The sequence below is a fragment of the Lipophrys pholis genome (assembly GCF_963383615.2).
Source record: "Lipophrys pholis genome assembly, chromosome: 18".
Taxonomy (NCBI): domain Eukaryota; kingdom Metazoa; phylum Chordata; class Actinopteri; order Blenniiformes; family Blenniidae; genus Lipophrys; species Lipophrys pholis.
Window position 1 is genome coordinate 24,015,339 of NC_137646.1, and position 27,923 is coordinate 24,043,261.

The 27,923-nt window shown below is 44.4% G+C and overlaps 1 protein-coding gene across 1 annotated transcript; it reads left to right on the forward strand.

Moving 5' to 3' along the window:
- Positions 1–500: 500 nt before the first annotated feature.
- tesk1b (testis associated actin remodelling kinase 1b) lies at positions 501–26,397 on the forward strand. Its single transcript, XM_080486215.1, has 11 exons — positions 501–680; positions 1,418–2,116; positions 14,834–14,955; positions 15,043–15,091; positions 16,965–17,111; positions 18,424–18,506; positions 21,968–22,058; positions 22,576–22,659; positions 24,297–24,383; positions 24,468–24,564; positions 24,653–26,397. The coding sequence occupies exons 2-11, from the start codon at positions 1,916–1,918 to the stop codon at positions 25,705–25,707; spliced, it is 2,016 nt and encodes a 671-aa protein (XP_080342341.1). The 5' UTR covers positions 501–680; positions 1,418–1,915; the 3' UTR covers positions 25,708–26,397.
- The last annotated feature ends 1,526 nt before the right edge of the window (positions 26,398–27,923 follow it).

Genomic DNA, 27,923 nt, shown 5'->3' on the forward strand with positions numbered 1-27,923 from the left:
AGCAGATCTGTGTAAATGTTAAAAAAGTGATGCAGTGGTCTAACAAATGTATAAATTATGCCGGCGATTAGTCTACATATAGCTTGTAATGCTTTATTCATCCATAGTTTTACTCATCTTACAATAGAATAGAATAGAATAGAATTGAATAGAATAGAAATATCTTATTTATCTTGGAGGGTAATTCTTAGTACCATTGCTCCACACAGAAAAAGACGAGAGTTAAAATATCAATAAAAATTAATGTCTTAAAATCAAATAAAATTCCTAATTACAATTTCAGTACAAATTTATATTAATGTGCATATTCCCTTGTGAAACTACTTTTTAGGTACTTTAATTTAAAAAAAAAACTGGATTTAGGACAGTAGGTGAGAGGCGTGGGGTGGGGGGGTGACGCGCCCCCACAGGTGCATTATTTTCGCGGTGATCACGTGATGCCCCGCCCCCTTCCCCTGCCCCGCCCCCCTCCGTTAAAGCGCAGCAGAAGTCGCCGCTCCACTTCCCTCCGCGACGCGACGCCGCAGAGTCGCAGCGAGCAGCCGAGAGACGAGCCGCGGAGCCACGCTGTTGAGTGCCGGTGGCGGCGGAGGATTAATTAGTCCCGTAAAGCGCTCGGTAACCGGAAGCTCGGTCCGGGCTCGTGCGGTGGGGGCTTGTATTTTCCCGGGGAAGGCCAGGTGAGTCCGACCCTCCTCCTCCTTCTCCTCCTCCTCCTTACTGCGTGCCTCCGCGGAAACACGCGTCTCCGCGGCGTGTCGGTGCGGGTTTATGCGTCAGCGTTTTTCTTCACGGTCACCGGTGTTTGCTGCGCGTGTGGCGCGCGTGGACTCCCGTGAAAAGTCCCATCTATAATTCACGAGCCGCCGCTGCAGTGAGGCTTCTGCACGCGCTCCCCTCCTCCTGCGGCCGTTCGGAGGGTTTTTTGAGGACTCGCTCCCCACCTCCTCTCCCCCCCCGTCAATGTGACCCGAGCGACCGCTAACCGGGAAACACTGTGCGGTGGTTGGTTCGGGGCCGCTGCCGCCGCGTTTATGGGCAAAGTGCAGCGAGTGACGACGAGCCGCGGTGTTCGTGCTCGTTATCTTGAGAACCTGATGACATGAGTCAACTCTCTGATGGTTCGTCTTCCTCCTGCAGGTTTGGGGGGTGTGGTGTGTGTGTGTGTGTGTGGGGGGGGGGGGGGGGGGGGGTGGTGGTGGTGTTGGACTCCATGTCATCATGACAGTCAGAGCTGCAGTCATGCCCTAAAAAACCTCTTGCGTCAGAGTCTGATAGTTTGAGGATTTTTCCTCCAGGGCAGGAGCATCATGACTTCCAGTGATGGGATGATAGAGTCTCATCAGAACTGCCCCCACCCCCTCCTCTTCCTCCTCTTCCTCCCTCCATCCTCACTCTTCCTCTGTGGTTTCAATAGGCTGCGGTGGCCGTGAGGCAGGTCTGCGTTTACTGGATTCGATTGGTGGATCCGGGCGGGGAGCCCCGGCCTCTGCAGGAGGAGCAGCAGCAACGGCAGAAGCCTGCGCAGTGAGGAAACCCAGCGGCCCGGCCTCCTCCTCCTCCTCCTCCTCCTCCTCCTCCTCCTCCCATGTGGGACTTCACCCAAACTGCGCACTGACGCAGCAGGATGCGCCGCTGCAGCTGCGTCCTCAGCTGAAGACAGACTGACTGACACCAGCTTGTTCCGGTCCTCTGCTGCCATCTGACAAGAGGAATTAGGCCCAACTGGTTGCTGACCACAGCTGCAGCTCTTCCCCTCCATCCCTCCATCCCTCCCTCCCTCTCTCTCTCTCTCTCTCGGTCTCTCTCTCCTCCTGTGGCCTTGCAGCCGACATGGGAAATGTAAACAGTAGCCGGACTGGATTTTAAAACTTCCCACGTCCTCATCCCGCCGCCTCCTCTTCCTCCTCCCGAGATGGAGGCGGAGAGGGTCGAGCCGGAGCAGGGGGGCGAGGCGGAGGGGGAGGCGGAGCCGCCCATGCACAGCGTCCACGGGACCAACCGGATCCGGCCGTCGTCCTACCGGGCCCTGCGCAGCGCCGTGTCCAGCCTGGCCCGCCTGGACGACTTCAGCCGCGAGAAGATCGGGGCGGGCTTCTTCTCCGAGGTGTTCAAGGTGAGAGAGAGAAAACGACCTGCGGGTGGCGCGCGCCGGTTCGAGGTCCGATCACACATGTAGGCGTTATCGAGCATCAAGACCTGGGCTGTGGGCGGAGCCTAAAGCACTGTGAGGTGACGCACGTCACCATTCATCAGTATCGACAATCTAAAACAAACATGGGAGAAAAGCTCATTCGAACCCTTTCATCTTCAAAGTGAATCCAGATGATCAAAGCATTCTGAGTTTATGCTTTAATTCTCGTCTCATTAAACCGTTACTCCTCCATTGGGCTCGACTGGGGAGACGCCAAACGTTTGACACCGACTGCAAGTTTAAGTTTGTGTCGCTGCAGATTGATATAATTTCAGAGACGGTAAAACCGCAGAATGATCGCGGTGTTCTAATGTCTGTTGGTTCTGCCACATGCGTGTCTCTAAATGTCCTTTTATAGACGTGGACAAACGAGCTGCGGTCTCAGTATGTCACCGGCCTTCCATAAATCAATACGGAAGACTGACGTTTATTTTTATCGGCTAATTTGCGACGCCGGTCCGGAGATGGACCTTAAGATGGAGAAGCTCCGGCCTCTCGTGACCTTCTGACGTCGCCTCGCCTGATTGAGCCTCGTTTTCCCCCAATGAGAAGTGAAGGTTTACTACGTCTTCGTCAACAGGCAGTCCACGGCTCGGTGGCGTAAAGCCACGCACCCCCTGGCCGCCGCTGTCACACGTGCGTCCAGACGGAGGCGGCGTGTTTCTTGGCGTGTAAGCGGATACTGGACAGGTAGAAACCCGACTCTCCGTCACGACCAGGCGGCCTCGTTCTGAGAGGAAAAGCCTCACCGAGGGAAGCTCAGTGTGAGAGGGCGGGGGAGGGGAGGGGCAAAAACAACAGATTTTCGTCATCTTTCGCGTTCCGTTCTACTGAAGTATCGTAGTTGCTGATGTTGCACTTTTGCTTAAAACCTGTTGAAGCCTGAATTTGTTGAATGGCGGAGCCTCGTTAACTTTTATTTTGGAATTGTTTGTGTGTTTTAGCTCTTGAGGACAATCACGGCACTTTTGACAATATTTCTGACGTCTGCAGTCATTTTTAGGTGCATTGAGAGAAAAAAATGGAATCAAATATTTCTTTAAAAGATCATAAGTTGTTTTTTCTGCAGTGAAAATAGAGAAAACTAAAGGAAAAATGACTTCATTTCCTTTTGTTTGACGCTTAACTGCACTTTAATACTTAAATCTGACTTAGACTCGGACAGAAAATATAGATGTCATCTTTTTTTTCCATCATATAAAAGACGGGAAGAGTTAAATCTCTTTAAAATCTGTGGTTGAAATGAGACCAAAACTAACTGGAGCAAAGTTGTTTTTGTTTTGTTTTCTCCTCTCGTGGCCTCGTTTATCCCGGATTTGAAGCTATGATGTGGTTTGAAGGTCACAAACGGTTTTCTGCCCCCATTTGTTTATTTGTTTTCTTAATATTTTTAAAAAGGCCTTACGCTCGTGTGCATGTTACTTTATTGTAGTGCAGCTTACTTTTTATAAGGAATCATGTGAAGGCAGGATTTTGAAGCTTGTTTGTAAGAATCCACATTTGTAAACCGATGAATTGTTTGTCGACAACGAAGCAGAAAAATGTGAATTTCTGTGCTGAATTTAATGAAATATTAAAGTACATTTCGTACATATTTATTAGTGGAAAATTACTATGAGGCCATCTTTTTTATGCTTTCCTTGATCTGCTTCAGCCTCATGGTGGTACGCTTTTATTGTGGTATCTGCAGGAAGTTCATCCAGTGTAGAAACCGTCCAGATCTCCAGTGTGAGTTTTAATGACCACCATGACGGCTTGAACCTCGACTGTCAAATTAGTAATTTTGGGTTGAGTGAGAAATACTTAAAATCCCCAAGCACTTTTAATGACGCAGGATCGGAGGCTTTATATCTAGTCTGCGCCTGTCGGAACAGTTTCACTTTCTAAAGCGGATTTACTTTTTATTTAGTCTGTTATGCGTATAATAAATGCAGTGTTTAAGAAAATAAAGTTTTACACTAAACTTTAGCTGTTGAGAAGGAATCGTGACGTAGAGGAATAAAAATCATGGTGGGGAAAAAAGCATCCAAACTGCAGCTCTTCACAATAAGAGCATGTAGTGTAGCACACGTTTTTCCTTTCAAGACTTGATTTTTAATTTGAAACTAAACAAAGCTTGACCTTTACCTCACGTCAACCTTGTGTTTCGGTTTCACGCTGGACTTGTCGTGTTGCGTCTTCGCCTTCAGGAGTCTTTTGAGGAAGAGGAGCACGCCGGGCGTGGCGAGGCCACTCCCTCAGCGTTGCCCTTTGAATGGCCAACGAGCTTGCAAATGTCGCCGTGTTTACCGCCGGCTCGTTACGTCGCCACTTAACGCGTGGCTCTGCCTGCCCTTTTAAATCGCTCCATCTAAATGCAAAGTTGTCGCTGCCGCCATCACTCAGGTTTAAGCGTTTGTCGACGAATCGGCCCTCGCTCCCGCGTCCCGGCGCAGTTCGTAGGAGAAAGGAGGCGGAGTGTTCAGCGGGAACGAACCTCCCTCTGATGTTTTATTAAATTTAGCCTCCTTCAGATGTTCGCACTTCAATTGGAGGTTTTAAGGCGCCGTTACAAAGGCTCTGGCTTCCTGCCATGAGTGCACGCTGCTGTTGAGCTTCGGGGTCCGGAGCGGATCAATGGAGGCCCGCGGCGGGCGGACGGGCGGCCATTCACCTCGCCCGAATGCAATTGTGCAGTTTGAAGAGGAAAAAAAAGGGGGGAGCAAGAAAAAAAAAAAGTGTGTGTGTGTGTGTGTGTGTGTGTGTGTGTGTGTGTGTGTGTGTGTGTGTGTGTGTGTGTGTGTGTGTGTGTGTGTGTGTGTGTGTGTGTGTGTGTGTGTGTGTGTGTGTGTGTGTGTGTGTGTGTGTGTGTGTGTGTGTGTGTGTGTGTGTGTGTGTGTGTGTGTGTGTGTGTGTGTGTGTGTGTGTGCCCCCCCACCTTGGCTCTTGTGCAACAGTCCCTTCACTTCCAATCCCGATTGCTCACAAGCAATAAAAAAAAAAAAATCCCTCAATCTCAAATAAATTGCGTAATTACTCCGCGGTTCTCCAGACTGCAGGAAGAGATTATTTATTCTGTATGTTTAAGAGCTGTGGGGATTTGAACCAACAACACCGGATCAATTTCTGGTTGGACCAACAGTTCCTTCTGTGTCTGCTCATCAAGTCCTGCTTTGTGTTGAAGAAAACGAAGAGCGGGCCTCTTCTCGGATTTGCTTCTCATTTGGTCTTTTTCCACCATTTACATGTGACATGGAAATACGCTCTTTGTTTTCAGACGCTGTGGAGCGACTCAGTCTTTTGCGTCGGGAGGGGGGGGGGGGGTTGATGAACGTTGAGACTTCTGTCGTCACAGAACTGACATTTTGAATTGTCAGACGAAACGTAACCACCGCGGCGATATCGTTGGTCTTTTCCTCCTAATCTGTGTTCCTATGTCGCGATGCGAGTCCGTTGTCATGGCGACCAAAATCATAAAATTCTGACCGTCAAAAAAAATAATAAATCCGGTTTGATGGCAGCTTCTCTCCCTGACGTTTGAACACATTGATACTTCAATAAAACTTGTCCAAGGAGGTATTCTTTACATAACGGAGTCAAAGGGTTAATTTTAATCACTCGACTTGTGATAAAATTAACTATTTATTATAAATGTCATAACGGCTGCGATATAGCCGGCTTAGAGTGTGTGTGTGTGTGTGTGTGTGTGTGTGTGTGTGTGTGTCAGCGTCAGCTGCTTGTGACATGGTGATAATGTGAAGAAAGTGAGTTGCCAAACACTGCTGTGGTCTCTGTGTGTGTGTTTAAGTTTTACTCAAAAGTTGTTGCCGGACAGAACCATTTTCCCTCGCCGTGATGACTTTTATCCGTTCTGCCTTCATCGCTGGTGTTTATCTCCCGCTTTTTGTAATCTTGGATATTTCAACGGGAGCCTCTTGTTCTGGAGAACATGCCCCAACTACGTCAGATAATTACTTTTGCCCTGAAATCTGAATCCCTCATAGTTCAGAAACCACAAAGGTGTCGTTTAGGAGTTTTGTATTACAAGTTTGAGAAATGTCTTGGAGGAATTATGGACAAAAAAAAACAAAACACAACTGAGCCAAGAACCAAACCAGCCTTCTGGCTAATTTGAACGATTGAGCTCTGCTTCCATCCCACAAATGCATGTTCTCTACACGCGTCATTATATTTGATTTAAACCCTAAAGATGTATTTGGCATCAGTATTTCACTGTGTCCCCGTGTGTTCTGTCCTTTTTGTTTGTGATTCAAGCGAAGACGGCAGTTTTTCAAAGGCTTAATGTGATTGTGGTATTATGGCGCTTTTATTGTGGTATCTCGCTCCATTTGTCCGGATGGCAGCGGCGGAGGAAGTGACCGGACGTTGAAATAACAAAGCGGCAAATAAAGGAGCTTTCCCCGGGCCGGCTGGCGTGGACAGACTCGTAAACGAGCTGCAGCAAACGCAGCTCTGACACATCGGAGTGTCGCGTTCACGCGCCTGCTGGTTAGAAGCTGAAACCCTCAGTCGCTTTTATTGCGGAAAAACTGAAGCGTGCAAATGGATGGGATCCTTTCACATTTGCACCGATACGGTACCGATACCTGGGAACCGATACCGGTACCTCACGGTACCAGTTTTCATTACTTTTGTGTGTCTGTGGTAATAAATGGTAACTTGTTTCATAATAAAATCAAAATTTTTTAATTGAGCATATATTTCTGAATATATGAACTTTTAATAAATCAAATCGCAGTTTCACAAATGTCTTCAAAATAAAAACCCTTAACGATAACTACGCAGTGTTTTTTCTTAACAATGCACAAATTAAAACCCCACTAGTAACTCCTATTCCTTTCTTTACCCTCTGGAAACACTGTGATGGTAGATCTGTAGATCTGTGATGGTAGATCTGAGGTTATTAAATTGTGCACTCTTCAACCGTGAGATAAATCTAGTGCTTCACCAGGATTTTCCTCTGAGAGTTTCCCCCGCCGCTGGCCTTGCACGTCACGCCACAAATATTGCAGCGTAATCCGCATCACGTGTTCAAAAGCGGAGACCGTCGAGCACTTTGTCTCCGCCATGCTTGCTCCGACGTGATTACGCTCGTGTGCGTGCAATGCTGTGTTCAAGTACGGCTCGGAAATTCGCCTACTCTTCCACTCCCCCACTTACGATGCGATCGGGTACCGAAACATGGTACCGTTTGGTTTTATCGGTACCGACGGAGTTCGGTGTGTGCAGTCGGTCGTTTTCCTTCCTCGCATGGAGACGGAGATTAATGAAGACACAAACTTTACGCTCTGGAAGACTCGATGAACAGCGAGCTGCTGCCAACGTCCAGTGTGAAGCAACGCGGTCACTGTTCACTTGTGACGTTGGCGGCTCCTCAATCTGAACCCCGAGGAACCCCAGAAACAAGCCGACGCGTCCATTTGGTCTTTGTACGTTTCCAAACCTGCTCCGTCTCGTCCCTCTGGTTCATATCGTGCGCCGCTTCTCGGGGTTATCCAAGTTTTTTTTGTTGCGTCTCATTTCTTTCACATCGGCGGCGTGGAGAGTCCCTGAAGCGGCGCCGGAGAAAGAGATGGCGATTGTTGGAACAAAACGGGGGCCCGTGGGGGGGTTGTGGGGGGGGGGGATCTCCCGGCAGGACGTGTCGAGATGTGACCGGCTCTTTGTGCACCTCTGCTTCAGGAACAATTTCAGGTCTGGAAAGATAAAACGACAACAAAGGAGGAAGGAAAAAAAAGAAAAACTGCTCCACCATCCATCATCGGCTGTCTGCGGCGAGCTTGTGATCAGTTTCAGTGTTTGGGATTAGGTGTGTGTGTGTGTGTGTGGATTGGACGGCGCTGTTGGTATGAAGGAGCCAGTGCAGACTTGAACGTTGCCGCCTTGGCGATGCACTCTTCCCCTCATTATTCTCCGCTCTCCATCCAGTCGGGGCGAGCTCCGCCACCACCACCGCCGCCGCCGCCGCCGCTCTCCCCTTGAGCTTTTTTTTTTGTTTATGTTCCGCACAGCCGCACAAACACCACAGCGCCGGGGCGAGCATGCGACGTGCCCGCATTCACATGAACCGCCATGTTTATTGCTCAACTTGGACCGGGGATTGAAATAGACGATTGCGCAACTCTCTTTCTCAACACTTCTGTTTTCAAACCGACTCTTTCGTCATGTTTTTTTGAGGTTCATGCGAGGAGACGGTGTGTGTGTGTGTGTGTGTGTGTTTACATCGGAGCACAATGAAGCGTTTCCTTAAGTCCACATGTTGGCGGCAGCGCCGTCGTCTTCGGCGGAGGCCGGAGGAAGGCCGCTCCCCTGTAAACAAATGGAACTGAGCTCATTTGTGTTTGAAGTCGTCGCTCTCTGTGGTCTGAAATGCTTCAGCAGCTCTTATCTCTCGTGGCGTCAGAAACGCGCTCGCCCACTTTCCTTTGCTCATATTTGAATTTGATCTTTGCGTCGCTCCACAAATCGGCGGTAAAAAAAAAAAACACCTTCAGAAGTGGTTTTAACCAGAAATGAGTTTCAAGAAAACACAAGCAGATAATTAGTTTTTCTGGGCGCTTCATGTTTCAGAAACCGAGAAGGTGCAATCCTGAGGTGTGTTTGTTTAATCGTGCGTCGCCGTTGTAAATCCATCACAATATCGACGTGTGTAAAAAAAAAAAAAAAAAAAAAAAAGCTTAACTGACCTGGAAGAAATGTTGGTGTTCTGCATGTCATCATGTCGGATAGACATTGTTTTCTTAATGTTGCCGTGGAAACGTGAAACTTTTCTGAAACGCACTCAAAGTCGATGCGTTTTGACTTGACGTGTAAACGTGGCTTTAGAGCGTCGGAGAGGAAGGGAGCGTCGGAGAAGACATTAAGAACTCTGCTAAAGTAAGAACAAGGAAGAAAAAAACGAGACTCTTTCTGTAGAAAAGAATTCACTTCTTGAGTAAAACTCCAGAATCCTCAGACTTCCTGCACCGCAGCTCCAGACCATAAACCCCTCAACCTAATAAATACTCCGGCCTCTCAATCCCCACCTTGTGACCGGGGCCTCTCCAAATCCCGCTGGAATAAAAGTGAAGCCCACAGCGAAAGAGAACTTCAGATTTAATAAACAAGAGCTTCTCCTGAGACTCGGGACTCGAGGACGAACGGATCCAGGATCTCGCCTCGGCTGAGGGAAACGTGCAGGTGTGACGTGAAGGTTTTACTCTGGGGAGAAAGTTCTGTTCCGTACGCTGATCCGATCACATGAAGCAAAATGAGCAGCGCTGCCGACTTCGCCTCGTCTTGGATTGAGTGTTTTGTTGTTTGGTTTTGTTTGGACTGGGAGGAGCGCTCGCGTCTTGTATTTAATAGCAGGCGGATTAGAGTCAGCTGAGTGGAGACGCAGCGGAACTCTGCTGAAAAGGCTAAAATGACTTGAAACACTAAAGCCACAAAATAGGCTTAAAAACACTTTGTAAAATGTTGATATTTTAATTCTGTCATTTTCAGGAGCAATCGTTTGGTTTTGTGAAAATAGGGACATTTCCCATCTATTTTACATTTCACTTCTATTTTATTCTACTACATTCTTTTCTTTTTTTTATGGTTTTGACGTCGACCGGAACAGATTTTCCTCCCGGAATATGTAAAAACAAGTAATGGCTTGACAATAAAAATCCTTGAAATCTTTAAATTTGCTTTTAGTGCCACAACAAAGAAAAACTTTCAAAGTTAAATTCAAAGGTTATAACGGCTCTATTTTACTGGTTCAGCCCACTCGAGGTGAAATCGGGCCGTATGGGGGGTCCTCAAGTAAAATGATTGACCCTCAAGTTAAAAAGAAAAATTTGTCAAAATCTCTTAAAATAGTAAAAATGGGTAAAACTGCTGACGTGGCAAAAAAAAAAAAATCTGAAAATCTGCAGTTCTCGGTTCTATAGATTTCTTTATTCCGCGTTAATAAATGCATCACAAGCTCTTCAGTGATTATCAAGAACAGCATGAAAGAGATGAGGCTGGGTTTTGTCTGTATTGAAGGATTTTCTTTTTTTTTGATTTCAGGAGATATTTCATGAAAAGTGTGCAGACCTGGAGTGTAGGAGGAATAAAAGAGCTGAGGTTGCATTCATCAGTGTTTTTTCCCTGCATGAACCAGAGTCACCTCTTGTGTTTTCAGGATATGGGTGGTGTTGGTGGGGTGGGTGGTGGGGGGGGGTTCACCTTTGTGTTGTCGTTATGCAACAGGCAGACTGACGGCTTGTGTGTCGGCTTGTCTGCTCGCTGCCCTCCGCCTCCAGGATCAGGTCGGGTTTCTGAACCCGACTCGACCGCACAGAGCCGGACCTCCCTGCTCGTCCACCGACCGACCGACCCCACTCGGCTCCGGAGCTGTTTCATGCTCCAGCGCAGAGCAGAGCCTCTGGCGGCGGCGGCTTAAGCCTCCAGTTGGTTAGTAGGAGGAGTAATTTTCTCCAGTGACTGTTGTCCGGCCCCTCGGGGGGGGGGAAGTAGTCCCTTCAAACTTCAGCATGACGCTCACATGTCACATCTGATTTATACGATCCTGTGATGGTCTACAAAATGCAGATTATGAAACAAATTATGCTTTATGTAGTTGAAAAGTGCTGCAAAGGAGGCGGTTCAGTCAGTGAACCACGTCAGTTTTGTTTTGTGGAACAGTGCAGCTGCAAAAAAGTACTTTTCAAAACTTTGCTGGCGTTATTCACAACATTGTCACGGTTGATTTAAAACTCTGACGTTCTGAAGTGCTCTTTGCACTAAAACTGCACTTTTTGAAAATCAAAGTCAATGTGCTGTTTTTGTTTCTCAAAAGTTTTACGCAACATTTTGAAAACGATGTCCGTTTACAATGCAGAGGCAGAAATGCTAAACAATGTAGTTTTCATGTTTGGCCACTAGTGGGTGCTACTTTTTTTTTTATGTTTTTAATGAAACCACACGAACAGAGAACGACACGCTATGAACAATAACGGGAGAACACAGACATTCTAGTGGACAGACGACCAAGTTGGATTGTTAATCACGGCGACTGTCAAAATAAAAGTACCAAGAGAAAATGCACTGGGAGTCTTGACACTCTGGAGGAGTAGCGACACGTAATTTCCAAAAATTGGATCGTCGGCGACTCCCGAGCACCGTTGTCGTGTAAACGCACTCCCAAGACGCAACAAGAAATTTGCATTTTCACTTTAAAACTGAGTAAACGTGGCCGGAGGGAACAGTTCACACTGGCTTTAAAAATTGCGGCGCCGGCTGGAGGCGAAGTCCCTCGGTGTGTCGTCGGGTCGTGCGGTCATGTCGTCTAAACCAACGTAATTCAGTAAAAACTTCAGTATTTAAAATCTGACTGTTGCTTTTTCTCGAGACCAAAATGTTCAGGCCGGAACTCCGATCCGGTGAGGAAAGTACCCGTGAAAGACGGCGTGAAGCTGTCCCCCCCCCTCGTGTTTATCACGACACTCCCGTAGCGACCCGATTCCCCTCAACTTCCTGCGAAAATATCGCGTAGAAAAAAACGAAAATCGTCTCCAGACTGGAGGTTCTGGACTCTTTGAATCTCAAACCGTGAAGAGGAAGTCATGCAGACTCTCAAAAAAAAAAAAAAAAAAAAAAAAAAAAGAACTTGGCTGCCATCATGCAAACAAACTTAAAAAAAAAAAAAAAAAAAAAGAAGAAATCTTGTAGTACTACAGAATTTTCCATCTGTCACGACTGAAACTTCTGTTTAGTGGAAACAGTCGGTTTGTTTGGTCCAAAGGAAAAAAGACTTCAGCTGCTTTCAAACCAGTCGGAGGTCGAACGTCTTTCCTTCTCCTGCCTTCATCCTCCATCTGCACTCCCTCCTCCTCCTCCTCCTCCTCCTCATTGAGCCGCCGGCTAATGACAGACGAGCGAAGGACGCCGGTGACCTTTTGCGTCTGCTGACGGCAGCACTTTAACAGGCGGAGTGTGTTTTGAGCTCCAGGGCGTGTCCGAGCGCGCGAGTCGCTGGCGGGATAATCTGCTGGTAGGCCCGGGGACATTCCTGTGGCGAGGCCGGCGAGATGAGCATCCCGGGGAGAAGCGGAGTGGAAATGTGGCTCTCCAGCTTGAAACTTAAACCACCAAGGGGGGAAAAAATAAAAATAAAAAAATCCTTCATTTACAATCTTTGTCGAGACAAAACCGAAAGGTTTGGGGAGGTTTGTGTCGCCTCGGCGTGTTTCCATCACGTTCACACACTTTCCAGGTCTGTTCTGATATTCCAGGATTCCTAAATATCTCTGTGACCTCATGAATAAATGGCTTCTCTTCGTGCTGCAGCATTAAACACACGAGTCTCTATGACTTTTAGAATATTTAGATTCTGCTTCAGATGCTCGGGATCAAACGGGGTTGCAGCCGCCGCCGCCGTCGTACGTGTAGCGAGTCGCCGCTAATCTCGGGGATTAAAGCCGGGGGGGGGGGGATTTCTTCACGTAGGCGCGGCGGGAGAGAGTGGCCGAGTGCGTTTTACATCCCGAGGCGGTCGGGGGGAGTCTGTGCTCCGTCGGCCTACGTCGTCCTCAAGTGTCGTAGCGGCGTTAGAAGTGTGAGCGAGTGATTTTTATTTATTTATTTTTATTTTATGTGTGCAGAACTTCGCTTCAGGCTGACGTGGTGAAGATTTACTTTGTTTGTGTGTATTAATAGTGTTGTTGTCTGTGCTCTAATAGGCTTTCCACCCCCCCCCCCCCGACCCTCATTCAATCTCCTTCATTCTCTAATGAAGACGCAACCTGAAACCTTCCAGCTAATAATAAAGCAAAGCAAAGTGGACTGAAGCTAAATACCTGAATGTAAAACTCGACGCTGACCGCTTCTGAAACGCTGCAAAAATGTTTATTAATACAAAATATTAGGATTTTTTTTTTTTTTTCTACACGGTCACCAGTTATAGTCACACAAAACTTTTAGTTTCTTCAAACTTTGAGGTGAAAAATGTAAGAAACGTCAAATTTTATTAGAAATGTTTATTTACATGCAAATTTGAAAATTGCAGGGAGACTAATAAAACTAATTTAAGAGTAATTAATACAACACGTTGCTGTCAGAGTTTGTAAAAAACACATATAAAGCAACAACTAGAGAAGTTTTCTGGAATTTGAACCAGAAAGTTAAATTGAAATTGTTCGTTTGTGTGAAAATATCAGTTGCGGTCACCTTTCATCGCTGCACCACAACAAAGAAAACCTCTTAAAGTTTAGTTTTAAAGGTTATTCTGACTCTGTTTGGCCGGTCTGGTCCACACAAGATGAAAACGGAGCCCTGAACTCCGGGGTCCTTTTAATACTGGAGACCAAAGTTTAGTTTGAAATGCAAAATGTGAGAGAGGAATATCTTGTTTTGCCTCTAAGTTATACGAGAGAAAGTGAGGAGCAGACCATCTGGTGCTAAACAGTTCTAACAGCCTTCAGCTGTGATTTAATGCTTCAGTGTTTAAACAAATTTACACTATATATACTGAAAAGAAATTAACAGATGCAGATTAACAACATGTGATGCTGGTTTTTAATTAGATGTTCTATATTAAGCAGCATCCGGTAAAACCACAGTTTCTAGCTTTTGGATGTTCCACCTTAAATATGCAGGTCGGCTGCTGGATTATATACATGAGGTGGGATTCTTTAATCATAATTCAAATGTCCCTTCCAGATTACACGGAATAAACACGTCGGAGAGCCGGGATGGAAGCAGGCGAAACACCCAAATATATCAAGATGAACGTTGGAACGTTGGAAGCAATAATTTCCAAGTGTGTCATGATGATGAAACTGTTTCCTGTGTTCTCACGTACAGTGCTGGACTTTCTCACCACACACACACACACACACACACACACACACACACACACACACACACACACACACACACTCTCCTCCTCGCATGCTTCTCACTGCAAACCGAGCTACTTGCCAAGCCGACGTGCAGAAATGTGTATCCCGCACGTGGGGGTGGGTGACATGTGGGGGTCGCCATGGTTACCGTACCAGACGGCGTCTCCAAACGTTGCTCGGCGTCGTGCTGCACTTTAACTTTACGGCCTTGCGCGGCGATAATGATGCGATTTAACGCGCCCGTAATAAATTAATCTGTGTTTTATGGCGCTCTCAGGTGTTCTAAATGCCTTGCTTCAGTGTTTTGTTTAAAGGGCCGGCAGCTCTTTTTTTTTTTGATTTCTACACTAATTTTAAACTCCTTTCAGCTTGTATGTATACGGCACATGTTTATCATAACGGACCATTAATAGACTATTAAAGGCTTCACGTTTTACCTGGGTGTTTAATTATTATAGTGTTTGTTTGTCTTCACTCTGGCTCTTGTGATTCTGGCTGCAGATGTGACGCAGCACTCATCACCTTTCGCTGTCTTGATTTGTATATTTAGTCCTTGTGTGTTAGTGAGGAGGTTGTGTTCTCATTGCTGCTGCTTTGTTAGTTAACATAACTTAAAAATGTGAATTTAGAACGAGTAACAGGCGTGAAACGTTGCCGTCTAAACGGAGCGTTAACAGGCTGATTGACTCTTGCTGAGGCTAGAGAGTAAATTTTTAAACTAAGCTGGCTTAATTTACGTTCCCGTGTCAAAATAAAACCCAATTTAACTGTTTGCGTCTTGTTTCAGGTGCAGCATCGCGTGTCGGGTCAGGTCATGGCTCTGAAGATGAACATCCTGGCCAGTAACAGGGCCAACATGCTCAGGGAGGTGCAGCTCATGAACCGGCTGTCGCACCCCAACATACTCAGGTAACCACGGGCCGGTTGGTTCGTCCGCTCTGCAGGAAGATCCTCCGTGTTGGACGGTTGTTGACCTGCTGTTCGCTCCTCCTGCAGGTTTATCGGAGTGTGTGTCCACGAGGGGCAGCTGCACGCCCTCACCGAGGTGAGTGATGAGTGTGGGAGGATGATGATGGTTTGATCGCCTGCTGGCAGCACTTTGGTATAAACATGCTGTGATATTATACCAGCAGGATCCAGACACACACATAGTGGCCATAGGTGTTATATTAGGGGGGAAGTGAGAATTTATCATAGTTACACAGAATTTACATTTCTTATTATATTTAGTCTTTATTTCCAATATTTACATTTTTGGGGAACTTCCCTAAACTTTTCTTGCAAAATATATTTTTTTACTTTATGTTTATGCTTTTTAATTTTGAAATACTTTGTAATAAGAGGTATTTTTAGTCACGCTTCATTTGTATACATTTACAGGTTATGCACAGGATTGTAAAATATATATTTTTTTTCTCACTTAATTTAATTTTTGCTTTTTTTTTCTCATTTGTAATTTTCTTCAAAATATTTTAATTTATTATTTTTTTCCAAACCACATTTTTCACTGAACGTTAAAATAAAATCCTGTGATTTTTCTAAAACTTTTCAAAATAGTTAAATTTAAAAAAAAAAAAAAAGTAAAATCTCTCTTCCTCATAAATTAGTTTTCCATTTTTATTTTTTAAACTATAATGAGCATTTTTCTCAACACGTTTCTTATACTTTTCCCAACAATTTCACTTAAATATATTTTATTATACTCTGTCTGAATGTTAAATTAATCTGTATGTTGCTCTTACATTATTTTAGCATTTTTACTTTAGATTTTTTATTAACAACTTTCACTTGTTCACATTTTTCCTCCTGTATCAATGTTGTTGTTTTATTTTTTTACTATATTCACTTATTTGACCCTAACCTGCAGATGTGGTTCTGCTCAGACTGGCGGTACAGTTCTAAGTTTTCACCGTCCGTATCGATCAGGCTTTTGCTGATTTGATTGCAGTCGAGATCACTAATGAACTCTGAATGCAAACATCAATACGTGTCTGAGCAGAATCGACTCGGTTACACAAGCGGAGGTCGGTCAGTTCGTGACCTCTCACCTGCGGTGATGGATGCGGTGTTGCCATGGTAACCAGGGCCAGAGGCAATGGAAATAAGAGGATACGATGGGGGGGATTTGGACCTTAAGACCTGATTAAACACACATAATACCTTCAGTGTAATTACTGCATGTAGAGGCAGGTCTCCATGTAACCCCGATAACTTGATACAAACCAAATATTATGGATTTATCCAATATCGAGCATTGTTTTATGTTTTGTCTCGTGTAATTGTTGCTTTTATATAATAAAAAAAAGCGTAAATATATTTCATAACAATAGATTTCCTTTTGCCATTGATTTTAAATGCTATAATACAGAAAACTAAATTCTTTTCAAATGAACTTGTAAATGATAAAACCATTAAAAAAAGAGTTTATGAAGGTTTTTGGTTAAAATGTATGAGGAATAATCTCAATATTCAGTGCAAACAAGGACTTTTATTACAGGTCATGTTTGTTTTTAGTATTGTATCTTAAAATGTACAAAGAAATGGTAAATATAAGCATCTGTCTACAATAATACAGAGTCTTGCTGCACCCAAAAAGAAGATAAAAGCCTTAGATTATTTGACTTTAGAGGGAAAAATGGATAAAAAGTAGATCCTATATTCATCCAGGTGACATTAATGCAGCACTTTGCTTATGAGAATAAGAATTGAAATCATTGTGGTTTGATTTATGAAGAAATAATAATAATATAATAATAATCAAATAGGCCTTGTTTGGTTTCTAAAAGATACACGAGCAATATTGAACAAGCGAAGCTGGTGGAGGTGGTGGTGGTGGTAAATTCGCCAAACGATGCAGGAAGCAGGCGTCACCTGGACGAGCAGGTTGTGAGCGGCGGTGTTTTCCTCTGACGCTGCAGTACATCAACGGCGGGAACCTGGAGCAGCTGTTGGGCAGCGACGTCTACCTGGCGTGGGTCGTGAGGCTCCGCCTGGCGCTGGACACCGCAAGAGGACTGGAGTACCTGCACAGCAAGGGCATCTTCCACCGGGACCTCACCTCCAAGGTGACGGCACACACTCGCCCTGTATCTACATTCTGTACGTCTACACGCCAGTTTGTCCATCGCGAGTCTTTAAATGGTTAAAAGTGCGTCCAACGCAGGACAGGGGGGGGGTCCAGTCTGACCCGCAGGACGATCGGATACGAGGTTCAGCCCCTCTGGCCACATTTACAGAATAACGAGTAAATAAACATTTTAGTTTTATTTGCTTTGCACACTGATATTCAGAAATGGTTTAATCCAGATTACAATCTACTAAAAACAGCCAGAAGAGCTGGAATTAACAAGAAATATAAAATGGTTAAAATTACTATAATAATAATGAAATTAATACAGAAATTAATAATAAAATAAAATGTCTAATCTGTACCTGACGCTTTATAAAATCAACCTCCATTTTAGTTTTTCATTTCATAAATTTTACATGTTTTGCAGCTCGAGACAAATTTTATCTGGTAAAAAAAAGGTTCTTTTATTTCTAAAGGTTGCAGTTTTCTGCCGCAGCAGACGACAAACAATCAACTTTATTTACGTTATCTGGGTCTGAAAAGGTGATTTCAATCTAATATTACATTTGTTCTGAGGACAGAAATTATTCCAGCACTGGAGGGGATTTCAGATAACGATCAATTGTCCAACAGCCTTTTTGTTTTATATAACGTTTGAGTCTTTGAGGGAAATGTCCAACGCTCACTGACGATGTGGTAATAAATGATTTGACTTGTGAAAACAAGGAAACTTTTACTGAGATTTGGAGGCGAAATGTGTTTGTTTCCTTTAGATATTCCTTTGATTTTCCTTGTAAAGAGTTAAAAGAGTAAAGCTCTATGCAGACGATGTTCCACTTTTCTATTTCAATACTTCAGTGACATGAACTGTTGTTGCATTTCTACATTGACCAGCAGTTTGTATGGGTTTTAATCTTCACTGATAAACCAGTAAAACTTAAATAATATACAGAACGATAAAGACGCTTTTCTTGTTAGAAACACAAAGCAGAGAAAAAATCCTCACAATAACAGGAAACGGTCAAATAAACCCTGAGACGTTTAGGAATTCACCGGTTTCCAGGTCGTTTACTTTATAATTAATATTTCTACTGTGGTTCAGGAGCCGAAATCTTCAGTCTGTTTTTCTATGAATTAATGGATCAAGTGAAAATCCCGACTTTACGGTTCTGATCCGACGAGATATTAAAGGTTTTGTCTTCTTCTATCCGCCGGAGCAGGAGAGACGATTGGCCCGGGGAGATGAGGCGTGTTGGACTGGAGGTAAATATAGTGTGTAGTAGTAACGTGACGGCGTCTCTGTGCAGAACGTCCTGGTGCGCTGGGAGGGCAGCGTGTGCTCGGCCGTGGTGGGAGACTTTGGCCTGGCGGAGAAAATCCCAGATTACAGGTCAGTCCGACGCCTGAAAACCTGAAAACCTTCCGCCGGCGCTGCGATTAGATAAGACGAGTTTGATAGACGACATTCCTTCACTCTGTTTGATCTCTCTCTCTCTCTATCTCTCTCTCCCCTCTTTCTTCCCCTTCTTCGTCTTCTTCGTCTTCTTCTCCTTCTTCTTCTCCTCCTTCTTCTTCTTCTTTTTTTCTTTTTCTTTTTCTTTTCCTTTTTTTTCTTTTTCTTTTTCTTTTTTTTTCTTTTCTTTTTTTTCTTCTCTTCCTTTTTTTCTTTTTCTTTTCCTTTTTTTTCTTTTTTTTCTTTTTTTTCTTTTCCTTTTTTTTCTTTTTTTTCTTTTTCTTTTCCTTTTTTCTTTTCTTTTTTTTTCTTTTTTTTCTTCTCTTTTTTTTCTTTTTCTTTTTTTTTCTTTTTTTTTTCTTTTCCTTTTTTTTCTTCTTTTTTTTCTTTTTCTTTTCCTTTTTTCTTTTTTCTTTTTCTCCTCCTCCTCCTCCTCTTCCCCCCCCCCATCACAAAACGCTGCACTCGCTCTCAATAGATTAATAATCCCTCAGATTTTTCCCTTTGGTTGGTGTAATGTGTTCACCACGACGAGGGGGAACGTTCTAACTGTGACTCCGGTAGAATAAGAAGTTGCTCCTCTGAGGACGTTTGACTCTTGGACACAACAGAGGTTCAAAAAGTGTCCCCATGTTACAACAATGTGGGTTTTATTGGACTTTCCAGCAGATTTACCATAATTGTATTTTGCTAAATTAAAAGTGAATATGAAAAGTAAAGGTTTTGTTCAAAAACTTCTGGAAAATGGTGAAAAAATTTAAATAAAAATAAAAGACGTGTGAATTTCTAGTATATTTCACTCGTTGATCAACAATGAAGGGAAAAAGTAACCAAAAATTTTATTCCTTTAATTGAACAGAAGTTAAATAATCAAGGCAAAAAAAAAAATCCTGTTTTTCTGAAGTGAAACTGAATATTAAAGTCAAAGTGTGACTGAAATTTAATGAGATTTTTCACGAGTGTCATTTTTCAGATTCTTAGAAAGCAGTTTTGAAACAAAGAGCAACTGTAAAGTCATGAGAATAAAATTAGGTGTAAAATTTCCAGAAGCTGAGAAACTGGAGGAGTGCGAAAAAGTTCAAACTTTAAAAAAAAAAATAAAAAAGTCATTTAAATCAAAAAAGTGTAAATTTGAGGAATTTCAATTTTTTTAAACAGAACAAATTTATTTGAAGTATTTTTGCGAAATACATTCATTGAAGGTCTGAATGTGTGTGTATGTGTGTGTATGTGTGTGTCCTGTCCACACTTATAAAGACACACATGGACGTCCCATCAGTCATCGTCCATCTTCACACCACTCATGCTGAGACGGGACAGCTGCTGCTGTAACCTGGCCTGCCCCACGTGTGTGTGTGCACGCGTGCGTGTGTGTGTGTGTGTGTGTGTGTGTGTGTGTGTGTGCGCGTGTGTTCGCTCACTGCCACCTTTTGTGTTGACACAAGTGTGTGTTGTTCTCAGGGCGACAAAAAGCTTCATGGCTTTGCTGGTTTTCATGCTCACAGTGAAAGTGTGTGTGTGTGTGTGTGTGGGTGTGGGTGGGTGTGGGTGGGGTGGGCGGGTGGGTTTGTGTGTGTGCATGTGTGTCAATCACTGTGTTTGCTCTGGACTCTGGTTTCAATGACGGCGGCTCGTTTGTTTCCGAGGCTTTCGAGGTTGTTTGCTTTTTAATTCTACTCAAACACAGTCGCATCCTGCAGCCGGATGGTGGCGACGACACTGTTTCTGTGTGTGTGTGTGTGTGTGTGTGTGTGTGTGTGTGTGTGTGTGTTGCTCCGAGAAGAAAGGGAAAGGAGAGAAGGGGGGGGGGTGTGTTTGGGGAAAGCTCTCCAAATAAGGTCAAACTATTCCAGTCGTCCTGGATCTCGTCTCTCCGTCACTCATCTCTTCTGCTTCATCTACATTTTTCTCCTTTCTGCTCATTTTGACCTCCGTCCTCCTGCGTCGCAGACCTCCACTCCAGATACTGTTTACATGGAGCCTCCTCCTCTCCACCCCCTCTCCTCCCCCACTCCTCCTCTCATCCTCCTCTCCTCTCCTCTCCCTCCGCCACCATCTTTTGCTGTATCATAGCCCACAGTAGCAGATGGAAATAGAACAGGGAGGAAGTGTCTGCCAACGTGTGTGTGTGTGTGTGTGTGTGTGTGTGTGTGTGTGTGTGTGTGTGTGTGTGTGTGTGTGTGTGTGTGTGTGTGTGTGTGTGTGTGTGTGTGTGTGTGTGTGTGTGTGTGTGTGTGTGTGTGTGTGTGTGTGTGTGTGTGTGTGTGTGTGTGTGTGTGTGTGTGTGTGTGTGTGTGTGTGTGTGTGTGTGTGTGTGTGTGTGTGTGTGTGTGTGTGTGTGTGTGTGTGTGTGTGTGTGTGTGTGTGTGTGTGTGTGTGTGTGTGTGTGTGTGTGTGTGTGTGTGTGTGTGTGTGTGTTCCTCTTCTATCCAGCTAAAATTGCACAATATCTCTATTTAACTGAAAAACATTGTGGCTTCTTAGACACAGAGGACGACTACACACACACACACACACACACACACACACACACACAGACAGTTTCTCCTCCTCGTCCGTCTGTTTACCCGTCGTCCTGAACTCGTCACACGCTGAAAACCCTGATAAATCTCTATTATTGTTTCGGTGCGTCACTGTTCAGCATCTGATCCACCGCGGTTCTATTTTATAATGACGAGTCGGCAGAATGTCGCCGCGTTAGAAACTGAAAGCTCACGTCACACACACACACGGCTGTAAGAGTTTCTAATGTTTTTATTTTTAAATGAAATTATTCCAAAAACCTTCTAGTTTCCAGACGAGATGAAAGATGAGATAAAGCACTTAAGATTATAAAAAGGTAATAAAAATCCTGAAATAAGACAAGAAATGTCTTGACTTCAAATTTATACATGGAAAATAGTTATGCAATCAATAATAAATGTCTTTAGTACTTCTTCTCTTAATCTCTAGATATTTGGCAAACATGCTTAATTTAACCAGAATGAGAATAATCTCATTCGGTTCATCTGGAAATATTAACGCGTCACTTTGTCCCACATTTTGTTGTTACGGCCTCGATCCAAAACGGATTAAATCTATTTTTTCCCCTTAAAATTCTACACAAAACATCCCATAATGACATGAAAAAAGTTTTGGGTGATTTTTACAAATTTATTTATTTAAAAAAAAAAAAATAAATAAATTCACACGGGATAAAATAATAATTTAATCCATTTTGAGAAGAGGCTTTCAGTATGAACTGTATGAAGGTAATTTTCTTAGTGTATTTAAATTTATTTGTATCATAAACGTTTAGGTTTTATTTTAATTTTTTTAAATGTCATTTAATTTTGGTTTAATAAGACCTTCTTGGTTGTGTCGACGCTGATTGAACTCGTTTCTTTCTCCGTCTGCAGTGAGGAGCAGGACCAGGAGCCGCTGGCCGTGGTGGGCTCCCCCTACTGGATGGCCCCGGAGGTGCTGCACGGGGAGCTGTATAACGAGAAGGTAGTGACTTTCTCTCCTCGAGGTTCAAGGTGCACCGCCGGTGTGATGAACGCCAGGCGTCCACGTCCACACATTAATATTTAATCGGTCGGTCATAAACACACACACACACACACACACACACACACACACACACACACACACACACACACACACACAGTTATGTAACGTGTGTGTTTGGTGTGTACATGAGTTGTTGGTGTCACATTAAACTGATGTTTCGGTTCTGAGCTGCTCTTTGACGTCATTAATGTCTCATAGAGGAAACAAACTGAACATTAGGTTTTTTATACACACACACTTTAGATACTTTAAGTATTTTGCAGTAATTTGTACTTCCAGAACCTGGTTTGTCTTTTCTTCATGTCAGGGAGACATTTTTTTTTTTTTTTAAATCTTAATTGAAGTTGCTGAGTCGTCACTCTGTGGCGGTGATCAGACCTCCGAACCACCAGAACACTGATCCCACTTTGTTTCTGTGTGGTTCTGCTCCGTTATCGACCCGCCGGCTCTGCAGGTGGACGTGTTTGCGTTCGGGATCATCCTGTGTGAGGTCATCGCCAGGATCCAGGCCGACCCCGACATCCTGCCGCGCACCGAGGTACCGACCAGCGTCTCCACCCGTCACCTCGAGCTCACCGGCTCACACACACAACTGGTTAACTGACGTTCTGCACAAGGTTCCTTTTATAAAAACACATTTTTTAGAAGGAAATTACAAACAAATCATGTTAAAATAAGTGAAAACTAAAGTGAATAACAGACAAAGTGCCGACTGAAACTAAATGTTTGTTTTAAGACATGAAATGTAAACGAGGATCAACAGAATCGGACTTCAAGCAGCCGTTTCATGACTCAGCAGATGATTTTAGAGATATGTAAAGTGTTTCTTCATATCTCCGCTGATCGCTGTCGCTCACAAACAGGAAGTCGACTCACTTCTCTTTGCATCAAGTGAAATTCCTCCCAGATTAACAGCCTCGGGCTCTCAAGGTCACGTTAGAAACACAACGTGTGTTTGGTGTTTCTTTTTGGTTCTGTTGTACGGTGGGTGTGGGGGTGTAAATAAAAACAAAAAATTTACAATAAATAAATAAATACATTTTTGTGTGTGTGTTTTTAAGTCTGACCTCACACACAAAAATTTTTTTTTATTTTTTTTAATTTTTTTTAGAAAAATGTTTAGTTTTTAATTCTTTTCTTTGTTCATGTTTTTGTGTTTGGTTCTTTTTTTGTATTTAAAATTTTTTTGGGGTCGTTGAGTCGCCAAAGAAGTGATAAAATCATCTGCGTTTATTAGTTTGTCAAAAACTGCTCCACAGATTGTGACGAAATTTTCACCACAGATAAATTTCAGGCCATAAAAGATTCCGTTAAATTCTGGAGGTGATCTGGAAACATTTTGGCCGTGAGACAGGAATCTGATTGCTCTTGTTTTTTTGTTTTTTTGTCTTTCTGTGTGTTTGTTAATTTTAAAATTTTTCCAATATTTTTTTGGTGCGTTTTAAATTTTTTTATTTTTTTTTGCATTTTTTGGTGCATTTTTTATATTCAAATTTAGGTTCCTTTTTTTTTTTTTTTTTTTTTTTTTTTTGTTAGTTATTTATTTTTGCATGCATGCATCGCTCCCCTAAGATAAATATTCAGCTCAGAGCTCTGTGGAGAACCAGACACACGTTTTAATTCATCTGTTTACATTCTTTTAACTGTGTTGATGAAGAGATGCTTTTCAGTATGCCGGCGGTTTCCCATAATGCATTGCAGGGAAAGATTACAGCTGCAGGAGATTAAAAGTGAAAGGGAGTGTGTGTGTGTGTGTGTCGAGTTTATGTAGGACGCTGCATCAGGTTACACCCGCAGGAGCACTGCTCCCCCTGGTGGCTGTTTGACGTTACAGCAGGGAGACGACATGAAGCAGAGGCTCATTTCTTTATATTAATAGAAAGAAAAGTAGTAATGGGATTGATTTCTACCAGTGTCCCTCTGCAACAATCAAATATCAGTAAAGTTATCAGTTCTTTTGACACATCACTCAAGTAGTTTTCATTGTCATAGTATAATAATAATAATAATAATAAATGTCTACATTAAAACGGTGTAAAATTCAGTGATAAAATTATTTATCGGCTACAAAAGTTCAACGAGAAACGTATGACTTTATAATCATGAATTGAATGTAAATACTCGCACTACAGAATTCTTTTAGAGTAATCTGAGTATTTGTAATCTGTGTTTCAGGATTTTGGTCTTGACGTGGAGGCTTTCCAGCAGATGGTTGGAGATTGTCCTGCTGCCTTCCTGGAACTCGCCATCGCTTGTTGTAACGTAAGAAAAACTTTATTTTCACAGCAGCAATGATATTTTCTTAAGTTTGGCTTCACGTTCTGACCATTTCCTGTTTCCCGCCAGATGAAGGCGAAGCTGCGTCCGTCTTTCTCCCTGATCGTCGCCGAGCTGGAGCGAAGACAAGCGGAGAGGAAGCAGAAGGACGAAGCCGCTGCGATCGGTGAGACGACCCGCGGGATTATAATCTCCTGCCGTGGACCCGAAGCCGTCTCTCCTTAACGTCTTCTCATTTTCCTTCTCCCCTCAAGCCGCCTCTCCGTCCGCCGGGCCGCTCCGGAGGCGGTCGCTCTGCCTGGTGTCGGACCCGCGCCTCTCCCGCAGCAAGTCGGACATGCTCCACCCACCGGACACGCCCCCCTCCGGGACGCTGGCGCCGCCCGCCCGGGTCAACCCGTTCTCCCAGCGCGAGGACCTGAACGGGGGGAAGATCAAGCTGTTCGACACGCCCAGCAAGTCGGTCATCTCGCTGACCTTCACCCTGCCGCCGCCGCCGGACTGCGACGACGCCTCGGCGTCCGCCGACGGCCGCGCCGACGCGCCCCGGAGGCACCGGCGCTGCCACTCGCTGCCCTGCACGCCGCCGCCGCACCTCACGTCCACGCCCAACGCCGCCCTCGCCGAGGAGGACGACGGCAACGTGACGGCGGCGACCGAGGAAGAGGAGGAGGAGGAGAGTCTTCTGGGGGAGAAGGAGGCGGAGCAGGCGAGCGACTCGGGGATCCCGATGTCCTTCGGGACGCTGTCGATAAATCAGGAGGAAGAGGAGGAAGAGGAGGAGGTGCCTATGGACTGCACCAGCTCCCCGGACACGCTGGGCAGCACCCCCTCGCCGCCCTCCTACTCCTCGCCCCGCCTCTCCAACGGCTGGGGGTCGGCCATCCGCCACGGGCCTCAGTGTCTCCCCCCTCTGTCCAACCTGGAGAACAACAACGTGGTGGTGAGCCGCCCTCTGGGCTGGAGCGCCGCCGCCGCCACCACCAGCACGCCCACCAACAACAACGGCTACCACTCCCCGGCGGGCGACCCCGCCGGCTCCTCGCCGTTCGGCTCGGGCAGCGGCCACTCGCTGGACCAGGAGGAGGTGATCTCGTGTCCCGGCTGCTGCCTGGCCGGCCTCCGCTTCCCCTCCATGTGTCTGCGGGCGCCGCCGCGCCGGAACCCCTACAAGAACCTGAACGTCGACCGCGCGGCGTCGCACGGGCTGCTCTGTCCCGGACCCAAAGGCCTGCCCCCCTCCCCCACCCCGACCACCACCACCAGCAGCCCGGAGCCGGGGCTGGCGCTGCCCGGGGCGCAGACTTAAAACGAAACAACAAAAAAAAGACCCGTCGCCAAGCTCGCTCCCGGACGCCGCCGGCGGAGCCTCTTTAAAGTTTGCACAGATTTTAACGCAGCAATACTCTGCCGGCGCTCCGGGCGCTCCGGGCGCTCTGGGCGCGGGCCTCGGGACGCTCGGCCCGCAGGAGAACTTTACTCACTTTACAACAAACGTTGGGAGTTTCTCCCAGAACAAGCTGTGGGACTAGAAGTGTACTGGAGACTCTGCCGCCCTCTGCTGGACCGAGGGCGGCACTGCGGCCGACTCTGCATGTTAAACGCTCCAGTTCTGTAAAGATTCACATGACTGATGATGAGGAATGTTCAAGCTTAGTATTAAAACGCTGTTGCAATGATTTCTGTTTATGTTTGGTGCTGAATGAACAGGCAGGTTTGCTTTAATGTCTTTAATTATCAAGACGTGTGTGTGAGAGTGTGTTGGAGGGTGTGTGAGAGTGTGTGTGTGTGTGTGTGTTACACCGTTGAGACCGTTTCTGTTGCTGTACGATCTGTCGGCCCTTCAGATTGCCTGCTGAAGCACTTGGACTGTATTACTGTTGTTAATATGGAAACTCTTGATATCCTTATATTTGGGAATGAAAAGGTCAAAGACCTGCTTAAAAGATGTACAGATTCTTATTATTTAAATATGGCATTGAATAAAAAGTCAGAATGCAACCGTGGCCTCCTGGTGTTTGTTTTTAAAAACCTTTTTTTTTTTCCATTTTGCTGAATAAAGAAAATATTTTGCGTCTGAAAATAAAAACCTCATTCACTCTTCAACAATTCGCTCTTTTAAACATTCATAAATAAAAAGCACGTCACATCTTTATTGTAATAATTATGGGACATCTGTCAAGAAAATAGGATAATCATCTTATAATTCTGTGTTTGAGATTCTAAAAGCAAAAGATTAAAAAAAAATAAGGCATCAAATAGAAAATATACATGGAATATATTTAAAAAAAAGTTAATTTATTTCAATGTTTTAGAAATGCATGTTAATAGCTCAATATGAAAAATCCCAAACATATTTCCCTGTTTTGATATTGAGCCAATATTTTAATGTAAAACAATTCAGATGTTATTTAATGTATATCTAGTGTTCTAAATATGCATTTTAACCACCTGCAGCCCTGAACAGAATAAACTGGTGTAGAAACATATTTACTTTTGTCTTCGCGGTTGTAAAACTTATAAATTAATCCGTTATTTCAGTACAGAAACAAGGATTTAAGGATGTATGGATATTGTGCTCAGCACTGCCCCCTACAGTCACACAGAGGTACTGACATCAATTTGGCTGAAAACATAGAGAAATTGCATTTTATAGAACGTGCTGCTGTGCAAAAGTGCAAATTTACTTTAATCATAATTTGATGTGTACTTTTACACCTTCAAGTTATAGTTTTTTTATTTTCTGTCAAATCCTCCACTTCAGCCTTTTAAAGGGAAGTCCCACAAAATAAAAGACACTTGAGCGTTTTAACCCTGAGAGGATATTTGAATACGTCAACACTTTAAAATCAGCATTTTAAACCAATCAAATCTCTTTGGAAGCCGTAAAATTGACCAAAAATATGTATGTTTTTTACATTTTTAGTTAAGAAATGATTTTAAATGAGGATTAATTGAGTTTGCATAATTGAGTCCAGCAACACAATCTACAAGAAGAAGTATATTAAATATGATTTATTCAACTTAATCGGGTGTTTTGTTTGATTTTGTTTCATTTTGAAAGCAGATCTTTTTTAAATAAATTCATCTTCATCATCAGCTGCAGCTGAAGATTCCTGTTGTATATACAGTATATATATATATAAACAAATCTCAATTGTCAGCACAGCTATTTTTCTTTTATTCTAGTATTTGTTTGAACTTCCTTCCGTTAGTCGAAGGAGACCAAAGTTACCAAATATGGTCACTGATGAAGAGTTAAGTGGATTACAGCCTCTCCTCTCTCTTACAAATTACCAGCCTTCAATTAAATCCTTATCTCTCCCCTCCCCTTTCTCCCCCCCGCCGTCCCTCCGTCTATCATACCTCCCTGCAGATAATCCCCTCTCCTCCTCCTCCTCCTCCTCCTCTTCCTCAGTGAGCCTCCCTTGCAGGTGCAGCGTTGTCCTCCGTCTCCGGACCGTTGCGGTCCATCACAGTCTGGTGTCGTTGATCCGGAGGTCACCAGATCACCATGACGACGGC

What these genes read in the sequence shown, in the direction of transcription:
- tesk1b (XM_080486215.1), top strand. Translation starts at nt 1,916, where the DNA reads ATGGAGGCGGAGAGGGTCGAGCCGGAGCAGGGGGGCGAGGCGGAGGGG. An exon ending in AGCTGCACGCCCTCACCGAG is followed by an intron (nt 15,092 to 16,964) that starts GTGAGTGATGAG and finishes CTGACGCTGCAG; the next exon opens with TACATCAACGGCGGGAACCT. An exon ending in TCGCCATCGCTTGTTGTAAC is followed by an intron (nt 24,384 to 24,467) that starts GTAAGAAAAACT and finishes GTTTCCCGCCAG; the next exon opens with ATGAAGGCGAAGCTGCGTCC.